The sequence below is a fragment of the Benincasa hispida genome, chromosome 7 (assembly GCF_009727055.1).
Source record: "Benincasa hispida cultivar B227 chromosome 7, ASM972705v1, whole genome shotgun sequence".
NCBI classification, from domain to species: domain Eukaryota; kingdom Viridiplantae; phylum Streptophyta; class Magnoliopsida; order Cucurbitales; family Cucurbitaceae; genus Benincasa; species Benincasa hispida.
This window is the reverse complement of record NC_052355.1, coordinates 27,530,652-27,544,328: the sequence shown is the minus strand read 5'-3', so window position 1 is coordinate 27,544,328 and position 13,677 is coordinate 27,530,652. Positions and strand designations below refer to the sequence as shown.

The 13,677-nt window shown below is 35.1% G+C and overlaps 1 protein-coding gene across 1 annotated transcript; it reads right to left on the bottom strand.

Annotated features, from left to right (window-relative positions):
- Window positions 1-7,412: 7,412 nt before the first annotated feature.
- Window positions 7,413-11,576, bottom strand: LOC120081612 (OVARIAN TUMOR DOMAIN-containing deubiquitinating enzyme 4-like). Its single transcript, XM_039036639.1, has 5 exons — window positions 10,878-11,576; window positions 10,570-10,691; window positions 10,407-10,447; window positions 10,214-10,312; window positions 7,413-7,848 (listed from the first exon to the last, which is right to left on the bottom strand). The coding sequence occupies exons 1-5, from the start codon at window positions 11,374-11,376 to the stop codon at window positions 7,665-7,667; spliced, it is 945 nt and encodes a 314-aa protein (XP_038892567.1). The 5' UTR covers window positions 11,377-11,576; the 3' UTR covers window positions 7,413-7,664.
- Between the last annotated feature and the right edge of the window lie 2,101 nt (window positions 11,577-13,677).

Sequence of the window (13,677 nt, the reverse complement as noted above, 5' to 3'; positions counted from 1 at the left end):
TTATAACATTAATTCAAAATAATTAATCTAAATAAAACTAATTTTAATTAATTTAATATCTAAATATTAAATTAATAAAATATTAATATCACCAATAAATCAACTTTATATTTAAATATTAATTGATTTTTCAATTTCATTTAATTTCAATTAAATTAAACGTTTATAATTGTATCATATACAATCAATCGAAAATCCTAAATTCATACATCAATACTCAATTTATTATTCCAATTTAATGAGTTAGTAGATGGATCTAATGAACCTACAGATCATGAGCTCCAACGATCTGTAATTAATTCGTTAAAACTCTTTAATCAAATTAATTATTATTCGTTAACTATCAAGACACACCAATATAGCTAGATAGTTGTACTCTCCTCACTGTAGATATATTTCTGTCCATATAAACCATAATCAGTAAGTCGATCCTTCACAGGTCATTCGTAATTATAGTTGGGTCAAAATTATCATTTTACCCCTGTAAATGCATCTCGTTCCTTAAGTTCTTACTGACCCTCTAATGAACAATTCAATTCATAATACTACTTATGAATCATGTTCTTTCTCTATCATGAGAAGGCGTGGCCCCGATTGTTCAAGACCTGCAATCAGTACTTAAGAGAACAACCTATTTGCTAATCCTAAAATGGGTAGGAGTGAATTCTATCTTACAGGGCTATGTCCCCAGCTATTCATCCGGTCTTATCCCCAAAATGGGAGGCTTATTGAGCATTGTTGTTGGACTACTCTCACCCATGCAGATCAAAGGATAATTCTAAATAAATCAAAGTTCATAGCTAACTCAGAATTAAGATCAAGTTATCCTACGTTACATAAATATGAAATAATCAGTTTTAACAGTAAACGATCATTATAAAGAAAAGTGACTATTTCATGGTCCAGTCTATATACAAACTCATTGCATATGATGTCTCCACTCACATCTCTCTACATGAAGATCACATCATTTGTATTACCTATACAAAATGGGCTGCATCCAATAGTGTTATCAGGATGAGATACCCAATTTCATCCATATACTTATAGACCATTTAGGCTATATACTATTAACTTGATCCTGTTTATGTCACCACATAAAGTTAAAGTATTCATATTATAGCCATGGATACCAATTGAAGGAACTCTTATACAAGAGTACCTCTGAGCGGAAGCGAGATCATTCTAAACTCATTGTGATAGAATTACCGTATTTACAAAAGTCATGCCTTGACCTAGGAAGATGAAGTAAAGTTGTGCCTTGACCTGTGAAGATGAAGCGAAGCCGCCCCTTGACTTGTGAAGATGAAGCGAAGCCGTGCCTTGACTTTTAAAGATGAAGCGAGCCACGTCAGACTTTGGAGATGAAGCGAGCCACACTAGACTTTGGAGATGAAGCGAGCCATGCTAGACTTTTGGAGATGAAGAGAGCCATGCCAAACTTTGGAGATGAAGCGAGTCACACGAGACTTTGTAGTGAAGCAAAGTTGTGTCATCAATTGGATATGAAGCAAAGCCACGCCACGACTTTGGAGATGGAGACATTGAAAATGGAGTCGAGCCATGCACACCGACCATGAACTTGAAGATGGAGCAGAGCCATGCACACCGACCTTGAACTTGAAGAAGGAGTGGAGCCATGCATAGCGCCTTTAAACTTGAAGATGGAGTGGAGCTAGACACATCGACCTTGAACTTGAAGATGGAAGCGGAGCTCTTGAACTTGAAGATGGAAGCGGAGCCATGCACATCAATCTTGAACTTGAAGATGAAGAAGCATCGACGGAGCCTCTGAACTTGAAGATGGAGGAGCATCGATGGAGCTTCTAAACTTGAAGATGGAGAAGCATCGACGAGATCTTCACGCTTAAGTTTGATAAAGCATCGGCAAATTCTCCGCAATTAAGTTTGACAAAGTACTAATGAATCTTTGGCAGTAGGCTTGACTTTGCGACTTTGAGCATGAAGATGGCATTGCAAAGTCTCCAAACTTGAGCATGAAGATGGAGCATCGATGAAACCTCTGAACTTGAAGATGGATAAGCATCTATGGAGCCTCTGAACTTGAAGATGAAGAAGCATCAATGAATCCTTCGAATTTGTAGATGGGCATCCAAGAAGCCTCTGAATTTGAAGATAAAGGGAAATTGACAAAACTTCTAAACTTAACGATGGAGGAACATCGACGAAGCCTCTGAACTTAAAGATGGAGGGGCATGCAATGCAACCCTTAAAACTTGGAGATGGAGAAGCAACAACACAAACATCGAATTTGGAGATGGAGAGGCATCAATGTAACCATCGAAGTTAGAGTTGTAGAAGCAATAATGCAACCCTCGAACTTAGAGACGGGGAAGCAGCAGCGCGACCATAAAATTCAGAGATGGAGAAACAGTGGTGCAACCAACAAAGTAGCAGTCTGATCCTTGAACTTAAAGATGAAAAAACAGCAACGCCAACATCTTTGTAGAGGAGGCAGAAATACAACAACTTTTAGAAAAGGAGTGAAGCTGCAAAGAATAATATTTTTTTAGGGGAAACAGGGAAGGCGCACCAAACTTGAACTTCGAAGTGAGAGAAACAAAACATCCAAATTTGACTCCAAAGTGGAAGCGGTGAAGTCTTTGAACTTGACTTCGAAGAGGAATCGAAGCGTCATTTCAAGTGTGTGCTTTTAATTTACTGTGTTAGCTCCTTAAAGAGATGAACATCTTCAATTTTTTGTGTTGCCCTCAACAAAGATGAACATCTTCAATCTATCATGTAGCGTAATACGTAGTGTGATTGTGGTACTCTTTTTTTATGGACTGAACTTAAATTTCTTTAAGTTGCCTACGTACCCTTGAAGAAATGGGTCAAGTCATGACGTGGTTCAATATATATATATTCGTCCGCTCACCTTTTAAGCTCATACGGGCCAGGAGCAACATGCAGTTTAGGCTCTTACGATGAGGAGCTTCTACATTTAAACTTCAGAAGATCTTATTTTATCATGACTTTGATCATCCTTTTCATTTGTAGGATTTCTATCAATATGATGAGTTTTGGCTTCACTGTCAAGGAACCTTCTGTATTTATATCAACAGACAACTTCATCTTTATGCGTGAAGAAACACGACTGTGAATCTTTTCGCCGTTGTTTTCTTCATGAAATGATGTTGCCTTCAAAAATTTTATCCTTCCTTTATGTTGATCACTTGTTATCTTGAGACGATCAAAAGAAGATGTTGAAGGTAGATTTTTCTTTGATGTAAAGATACTTAACCTCTTGAAAGTTGAAGTTCGAATTGCAGTAGACATTGGACATTGGTTTCCTTATTCTATCGTGGCCATACTCAATATTTGGAAGATTGGAGATCGAGTAGTTAAAGGCTTGATACGATCCAAGACAGAAACTCTTTGCTCAGTTTCTTTTGAATTATTGACTTCTTTAATAGTTATATGGTTGTTGTTAAATTTTGCTTTGCTGACTACATGACATCCAATAACTTCTGATACTTCCTCTGAATGATTATTGAGAAAGCTTTTTGGGATAAATTCTGCCAAAGTTACCGGCCGTCGAAGTTGAGGAAAGTCTTTGTTTTCTTCCTTAGCAGGCTTAGGCTTCCAAGCCTCCTTTTTCCCTTTGTTTTTATGAGTCTTGTTCCTTCTTCTATGGCTTCGATAGGAGCGTGACTCTTTTTGGGTGGAATTTGGTTGTCTTCTTTTTCGACAAGTCACAACTATCCACCCTTCATTGTCATCTTCAACATGATCATATTTTCTTCAAAAATCTGTTGTTGGTATCTCTTGTTGGAATCGAACGACTATAGGCTCAAAAGTCCCAAACTGGATTAAGCTTTCTCTTTGATCATGAGACACAAACGGTGTTGGGACACTTGAAGTCATTACTACTGTCGCGTGATTTGTTTGAGCTATTTCATCAAGCTCTAGCTCAATTTTCTTTTCACAAGCCAACTTTAGAATCATCTCCTTCAGCACGAAGCAGTTTTCAACCGGGTGACTAACGATTCGATGATACTTCAGTAGTTAGGATCATCTACTTTTCTTGCTTGTTTCAGCTGCTTGCATTCTGGCAATTGAATAAGTTGTTTCTCTAATAATTGCTCCAACATGTCGGCAACATCAGAGTCCAGGAATGGATAAACCTTCTCATGTCTTTCTTTGAGAGTTGGGCGACGCTTCTGGCCACGATCATGCTTTCTTTCAAACTTTGTTTCTTTTCCTTTGGAGGAAAGTTTCAGCGGGGTCATCTGAACGACCATAGGTTCTCTTGTGGCACTATCCATGATCTCAGTGCCCTTGGCTTCATTCTTGTATTTTCTCCCTTCAGGGACTAGGAAATCTTTAGTTTCCCTACTGGTGATGCTCAGCTCCATATCATGAGCGCGTGTTGCCAACTTCTCAAATGTATGAGGCTTTATCCCTTACAGAATGTAGAGAAGTTCCCAGCGCATGCCTTGGGTGCACATCTCCACTGCAGATAATTCAATGAGTCTATCTTTGCAATCCAGACTCAGAGCTCTCCATCGATTGATGTAGTCGATGATCGACTCTTCTTTCAGCTATTTTGTGTTCGTCAACTCCATCATGCTAACGGTGCACCTTGTGCTGTAGAAGCAGTTGAGGAACTCTCTTTCCAACTATTCCCAACTGTCAATTGCTTCCGGCCCTAGATCAATATACCAATTGACAGCGTTTCCTTTCAAGGTACAGATAAACTGCTTGTCTAGCTGGTCTCTTCAGATTCCTGCATTTTCACAGGTTTTAATGAAATGAGCAACATGTTATTTTGGATTGCCCTTTCCATCGAACTATTGGAACTTTGAAGGTTGATACCCAACTGGCATTCCCAGGTTGTCGATTCTCTTGGTGTATGGTTTGGAGTACAAAAAAGAAGTTTGCAACGGTCCTCCGTACTGAGCTCTTATGGAGTTTGTGATCATATCGTGGAGCTGTTGAACTGACAAAGAGGCAAGAGAGGTAGATTGTGGTGGCTGACTTTCCTATAAAACAGTCTTTCCTTTGTCATTGGCTTTTGTAGCTGAAGATTAACTCAACTCAGCAGTTTCTCGAGCCTGTATTTGATCTCTTAAAGCAGCGATTTCATGATTTCGCTCTTCTACAGCTTTCATGAGGAGATTTATCTTTCTCTCCATCTTTACCATGGCCGATTCAACCGCTACATCAGTCACCATGATAGACGCTACATCAAAGAGTGAATCTGTATCTGATGGATTAGTAGCAGAAGCATAGTTGTCGAACAAGGGATTTTCTTTGATGACGATCCCGCCTTTAGGAGATTCCATCAACTGTTCCCAGATTTTCTCTGTGATGACAGAGCTTATGTAAGTGTCCCTTGCGATGGTAGCTTTGGATGCAACTTTCTTTAGTGCCATATGTAGATTTGTTGATTTGGATGACGAGAAAGAGATGAAAGGTAGAGAGGTCCCACTGGGCGTGCCAATTTGTTCGCATGAGATTTCAGGAGAAATTTATTTTGTGGAACTTGAACTTTATATTTGTATTAATTTTGTGGAAAGTGAGTAAAATTTTTAATACGTAATATTTTGATGCTTTCAAAATAAACTATAGTCTTTTTGTTAGTTGATCTTCTTGGATGATAGGCCTTTGGGCTTGATGATCTTCTTAGATAATCGAACTTTGGGCTTGTTGATCTTCTTAGACGATTGGCCTTTGGGCTTGTTGATTTTTTTGGAGGATTAGTGTGCGCGCGAGGCTTTCAGAGAAACTTGTGTTTGTGAAGTTGAACTTGAGTTGGTGTTGATGTTGATTTGATGCGATGTGGTTCGATCTCTAGTACTTGATCCTCTAATTCTCTCTCAGTCGAATGCGTACGATTGATTTGAGGAAACGAAACGCGTGATAATCTTAGAGTTGAAGTCTTGGAAAAAATGCTTGTATCTCCAAATGACTTCAATCTTCAGGATGCTTGTATCTCCAAAGGACTTCAGTCTTCAGAACTTTGATATGTCTTCTGATCTTCAGAGCTTTAATGTCTTATGATCTTCATAGTTTTGACATGTTTTCTGATCTTCAGAAGTTTTAGTGTCTTCTGATCTTCAAAGCTTTGGAAGAATTATGTTCTTCAGATCCTTTGAGCTTCAAACTTTAGATCTTTAGAGAGATTTTGCCTTCAATTCCTCCAACCTCCCTCCCCAAATGAAGAGATAAGACCTCTATTTATAGAGGTTTCTCATGGGCCTTACATGGGCTTGGGCCTAATTACTTTATTGGGTCCAAATTGGGTTTGAGCTAAAGTTGGGCTTGGACCCATTTGTTGTTCGACCGAAACACTGGACTTGAGCTTAATCTTTAATTTTAACCCAAAATTTCACCATGGGTTTGAATTGGGTTGAGCCCAAGCAATCCAACTTATAATTTTTTCGATAGGCTCGGGCTTTCATTGATATGTGGTAACCCATGATTCGTTGAAATTTCTCATTCAATAAAGATTTTCATTATATATAAAATGCAAATTATTTCTAATAATCGATTAATTTTAAAAGTTTTTGAATTTGTCAATGAACTATTAGAAACAAAATTAAAATTTTCCAAACCTATTAAATACTTAAGTCTATAGACCAAATAAACACAAACTTCAAATTTTGACAATTAAAGTTATAATTTAACTTAAATTTTTAACTCTACGTGTTCCTAATCATAGAATGAACACTTATGGTATGTTTGGAATACATTTTCAAGTGTTTAATTTAAAACATAAGTCATTTTAGAAGAAATTGGAATGTTTGGTAACCACTCAAAATAGTTTTTCAAGTATATTTTAATCGAAAGTATTTAAATAAAGATAAATTTTTTAAAAACATTTTTTTTTTAAATCAATCCAAATGGACCCTTAATAACAGAGGTTAATCAAAGACATTAAGCTCACCATTTTTATCTTGTGCTTTTAGATAGGAAAAGGATAATATGATTTCAAAAATGAGTACCAGAGAAACTAAGACTAAGCTGAGTTCGGTCTCTCATTCTGCCATTGCACCATTGGTTGTACTAGAAAAATATTAATAATAAGTCAGTGAAAGAAGCAGATTAGGTTTATCGCTGGTTTGACATACCAAACCAAAGCTAAGCCTTTGTTCTTCTTGGTTCTCTGATACTACCTGACAATTTCTTGATGGTACTCAGATTCGAAGGAGATATCAACAAACCTGAACAATTCAAATTTTGGTTTCATCTTTCGGATCAATCCCAAAGTGTATCTACTGTTTATGCAGATCAGTGATCAATCTCTGTGAATCTCCAGGATTAATACTATAATCCTGTGAACATGTTTTCATCAGAACATAAACACAACACATTGAAACCATTCATATCAAATGGCAGAAATCCACCATTATATCCTCAAAAGGAAATTCATCAATGGAATTCAGGAAAGCAATGCACCAAAACACCCAGAATTGAATTGCCAAGTTGAAGTCCACAAACATTTTTTTTAAATTTAAAAGCATAACAGAAAATCAATTACCTACAAAACTTTTACAAGCCAATCGCTTGAAATGAGGTTGTTGGTGCCAATTATTGAAATCAATGCAAGTTTTATTCAACTTTTGGAGAAAGTTGTCTAATCCTAATGTAAATGACTTTTTATCTGTCCAACCCAGATTGAAAGCCATTTTCAATTTCTACATGCTTAGTTTCAGTGAAACTTTGTCGGACGAGGTCTCCAATATGTCATAATGACCATACCCATGAAACAGCACGTTGATAGGACTTTCTTCTTCACCCTTCTGATACTCCTGACCATACTTTGCTATGTTTATCAGGCCATCTGAGCTTCTCTCTCTCATGAATACTGATATCGGTGTCCTGCCAGGTGCAAAGTGTTCAAGAAAATGCAAAAAGTTTAGTAACTAAAGCCCATGATAACAATTTCATTTTGATTTTTTATTTTTTAATATTAAGCTTATAAAGACTACTTTCCCTTATATAAAAAATTTAGTAACTAAGATTCCTCAGACAACCATTTCTATTTTTGTTTTTTGTTTTTGAATATTTAACTTATAAATAATGCTTCCACCCATGAGTTTTTGGTGCAAAGTGTTCAAGAAAATGTAAAAAGTTTTAATAACAAAGCCCCTTTGACCATCATTTCAATTTTTGTTTTTTGTTTTAGAATATTAAGCTTATAAACACTTACCACATTTGAGCTTTTTTGTTTTATTATTTACTTTCTTCCTACCCATGTTTTCAAAATGCATGATAGGTTTTAAAGACTAAACAAATAATGTAGATTTTATAAAAACTTGCTTTTATACAATAATTGAATTCTTAGACAAAATCTAAAAGTAAAAACTGTTTTTTTAGTTTTCAAATTTTGGTTTGGTTTTTGAAAACATTGGTAAAAAGTAGATAACAAATCAAGAAATTTAAATGTGAGAGGGTTGTTTATAGGCTTAATTTTCAAAAACAAAAAACAAAAAATCAAATGATTACCAAATGAGGACTAAATGATTGTTAACTAAAGCCCAAATGATCTTCAACTTAGAACCCAAATTCATTATACAATTACAATTGTTTTCTACTCTGTAGATGTGTCACACATTAAGACAAAGAATGCATGCAGTATGTTATGCAATAGAAAGCTGTCTCGACAAAAAGTTCCCTGCGAATGTAAAACTACAGATGTTTGTACCTCGAGAGTTTAACACCATCTGCTGGAACAGAGATGTTTAGAGTGTCTTGTGACCCTTGGAATAAACCTACTTGGATTAAAATCACTAATAAAATTCGTATGATGTTTGGTTATAATAGCTGAAAGCGTTTTTGGAAACTTAATAAAACAGATAAAATGAGTTTGGTTATACGGCAGAAAGTAGATGACTTTTGAGAGTAGTACTTCTGAGTGAAATACTTTTTTTTATAAATACTTCTTAAAAACACGTCTAAAAACACTTTAAAAGAACCAGTTAGGTGCTCTTTTGAAATATATCTAGATGGAACACTTTATAAAAAGCTTTTAAACATTCTTTTGAGAGTAGTACTTCTGAGTGAAATACTCTTTTTATAAATACTTCCTAAAAACACGTCTAGAAACACTTTAAAAGAACTAGTTAGGTGCTCTTCTGAAATACATCTAGATGGAACACTTTATAAATAGCTTTTAACCATTCTCCACTGTCCTAAAAGGCTAAAAGTAAATGTCAAACCCAATTTAATTGCTTTTTTCTAAAAGTACTGATTATTAAACTATTATAAAATACTTTTAGCCAGGTAGCCAACTGTCGCGAGTGTTTTTTATTAGTTAAAAGCACTTTTAGCCACTACAAAGGTCATGTCAAGCACACTCAAAAATATATCTAGATGGAACACTTGATTTCTGAAAAGTGATTCACTTAAAATTACACTCTCAACAACTATATTGATGTCACCCTCTTGGGATATTTGACTCACAAATTCCCCTTGTGTTATTGAGGTTAAAAAGTAGAACATATATTCTGATAGTGATTTCCTTATTCTAAGTTTCAATACGCTTATCTCAAGTGCTATACAAACTCAAGTTAAACCCCAATTCATAAACTCACAATCAAGATAGAAGTTTAAGGTTAACCTTGACTTATTAGGCTCAACTTGTTACTGCCATTAACCAAACATGCCCCTACTAAGGGTTTAGTAGCTCAGAGCTAAAAGCCCAAAGCTCTCTCTCACCACCTAAGCCTAGAAGAAAATTCGGACATATTTTAGCTATGAACACATGAAAACTAAAAGTAAAAAGGAAGAGAGAAAAGTTTACACAACATAAAAGCACAAACTAAAATTCATCAAATTAGAGCCAATTTATGTCCAAGCCAGCTTACGCGCACCTCAGGACAACTCACCTGATCCTACAACATTCGGGTGTCAAGGAAACTCATAGCATATTAGATCCTAAAAAGGTAGTCACTATGAATTGAACTCATCCCCTCTTAGTCCCTCATCGAACTCATGCCCTTTATTTACTATAGGTGCCAATTGCCAACTATATATTAACTCTCCCTTTATCAAACTCATGATCTTTTTCTACCACAAGTGCCAATTGCCAACTAAATATCAGCTCTTTGGCAGAACAAAGTGTTTGAGTTACCAATTTGTTTCTTACTTCATCTTTTTCGTTTAGGAAAAAATTTTATGTAGACTAAGGTGAGACAAAATTGTGGTAACACAAACGTGGTTAGCAACATAAATCAAAACTTACTTCAGGACATGAGATGCCATTAGTAACTCAGGTTCTCCACCCCACACGAAAGGTTGCTGAATTCTCTTCACGTACGCATCAAAATCTCCTTCAATATACCTAAAGGAAATTTTAATCATCACAATCAGAACCAGCCGTTTTCTAATCCAACCATATATGTCAAATTTGTGTAATATGCATCAGATGAGCTTACCACTCTGTTTCCTTCCGCCTCTTTAAGAGCTCATCCACGACCTGTAAAGAATTAAGCAACCTAATGAATCACACTAAAATTTTGAATATTACGCATGGTTTTCAACATAGGAACTAAAATCCTAACCAACAGATAGATGATTATGTATGAATTCTAATCTTACCTTAGCCCTTAATTCATCAGCGAGTTCTCTTTGACGATCATCATCGGGAGCTTCTTCCCCACTTCTCAAGCAAGCCCCGTGAGCGATTGCCCTAAATAAGCACCGACCATCCGCTAGCACACCTGTAGCAGTTCATTTCAATCTATCTCATATCAAAGCAATGAATAAAACGAACGTAGAACAGAGATTTTTACATCAAATGGTAACACCTAATTAAGCAGAAATTATGGAATCGATGTTTTCTATAGCTTCCCTACCGCAATTCTCAACAAATCAATATAAATTACAACGCAAATTTTGCACAATACCTGTCACCCTGTAATCAGCGGAGCTCTCATCGTCTTGATTAAATCCAGGAGCGCTCGATTCACACCCTTCCTTCTTCTGATCTAACGATACAGCCTCATGACTTGAATCCACCCAATCAAGCGGCGCAATACAGGCACAGACGCCAAACAGCAGCCAAGCCGAATCGGGACGGTGAAGCCAGCGGGCTGGGCGAGCGTCCCAGGCGACATTCCAAGATCCCTCTCCTTTGCGCTCATGGCAGTGAATCGCCGGACGGCAGAGATTGCTACTGCTTCCCGCACCAGAGGGCAATATAGCGTGCCATATCGAAGCAGCACCACCGACCACGAGCTTGCAGGCGCTGGAATGGTGGCGCTGTCGCCGATCGAATTGGATGGGACTCTGAACGAGTAGCCGGCTTTGATGGTGGTGGTGATGGTAAGCGGCCGAGCCGTGAATAAAATTGGAGAGGGAAACGAGAATCCAAGGCTTAGGACGAGCACAAAGTACTCCGAGCATCAGTCACTTACAGCAGTCAAGGCAATCCTGCGCTGCCAGGGCCTGCCCTTTGCTGAGCCTATGCGGCCATAATCAGAGCTCCGGCTGCCAGTTAATCGCTCTACCTCTCTCCTTTTTCTCTTCTTTCGTTCTCTCTCCCCACAGAAATTAGAGCAGCTTTTTCTTCGATGATCTACGACGGCGAAGCATTTTAGGGAAGAGAGAGAGAGATATTGAAATACTGCCCACAGTGGGGCCCCGTATTGTAAAAATAGCTCATTAAAAAATTAATTCTTTTAGCATTTTTTTTATCATTTTATCAAAAAAAATGTCTCGAAACTCGTTTTTATTTCGTGTTTTCATTTTCTCAAAAAAGCAAAATTGTTATTAAATAATATTTCTTTTAAGAAAAATGATTGTTTGAATATTGTATTACAGAACAACCAGTACACGCAAGTTTGTGATTCTAAATTAATTATTAAAAAAAAAAATGTAGATCATTTATTTTGATTTAACAATCGAAATAATAATAATAATAATAACAACAATAAATTTCAGTTTAAACAAATAAGTCAGGTGTGCGAATATACCATAAGAATTTTACTTATTTGCTATATTATTAATTCCGTCTCTATATAGTCTATGATGAGTTTTTATTTTTATTTGTTTTAATATATCAATCGTATACTACTTGAATTAGGTTTTAGTTGTCAATAACAGTTTTAATTTCTTTTTCTTATCTGTTGGGTTTTCTGTAAGATTCAAATATCTTAACTTTTTTTTCTTTTCTTTTGTAGTTAGTGGGGGTTCTTTTGTTGACATATAAACCATAATACAATCAACACACAATCATCTAAAGGAAACAGTAAACTCATTATCACATGAATTTGAAAAGAAAAATTAATATATATATATATATATATGTGATATACTCACTGAGCTACTCAATTGGTTAAGACACGTCATCGATCAAGAGGTTAATGATATAAAGCTCTTTATTAGAGTTCAACATTAAAAATAATAATAATTTATATAACTAAAGTCGAGTTATTAATCTAGTCCCTAAACTTTGAGGTTTGTCTATGTGGTAGCTCGTCTTTAAAAAAACGTCTAACGTCATTATAATACAAATTATTTTTCTCTATCATATATAAATTTAAAGGCAAGTATCAATTTATATTCATAAACTTTGGTGATTGTATCAACTTAAACTCTAAACTAACAATTGTATCAATTTAAATCTTAAACTTTGGGAGTTGTATCAATTTAAACCCTGAATTTTGGGATTTGTATCGATTTAAACCTCAAACTTATAATTATATCAATTTAAACTCTGAACTTTCATAAACATATCAATTTAAACCTGAATATTTATAAGTGTATCCAAAATAAAATACAATTGAGGGTTTAAGTTGATACAACTATAAAAATCCAGGGTTTAAATTGATACAACTATTAGTTTGGGATTTAAATTAATACAATCCTTAAAGCTTATAATTTAAATTGATAAGATTATTGGTTTAGGGTTTAAATTGATACAACATCTAAAGTTAAAGGATATAAATTGATATACCCTAAATTTAAATATTGTGTTTAGAAGAACTCTATATTTTTAAATTTGTGTCTAATAGATATGTGAATTTTATTTAATTTGATGTATAATAGATATGTGAATTTTGAAAATTGAAAAGCTGTATTACTAAATTTATAATTTTAAAAATTGGAGGACCAGAAATTGGATAGTGAGGGGGTTTAGTCAAAATTGTTTAATCTTGGGAGTTAATTAATTTGTGGAATTAAATTTCAAAGTTTGGGATGCATGGTCATTTAACCTGGAGTTTTCAACTTTATATGTTGACTTTTCACTTTGCTACTTCTTTTTTCCCCTTTTATGCATGTTCTACCATTAGAGTTATATTTTAATCAAATTTTTCAATAATAACAAATTTGTTTTCAATTTTTCTTTTGTACCTTTTAATTGTTGGTTTTGCTCAAATATGATGTGGGATTCACTATGAATATAATAATTCTTTTTTTAATTTGACATGAACCTTATATGGTTTGACTTTTAACTTTAGATTTTTGAAAATATTTGTAACTAAATTTAGAATATGTGCAAATTTAATTTAAGGTAAATGTTAGATGCTATCCAAAAATTTGTCAAAATTTTATAATTTGTAAAATTCCAAATTGGTAAGGTATTTAAAATATTTTTATTATTATTAATATTGAGTTATTAGAAATACTTGAGAGAATGAGAGCGAAAGAGAGGAAGATGAAGTTGTACTATTAATGTGCCTATTACTATTGAAGTTTGTTGAG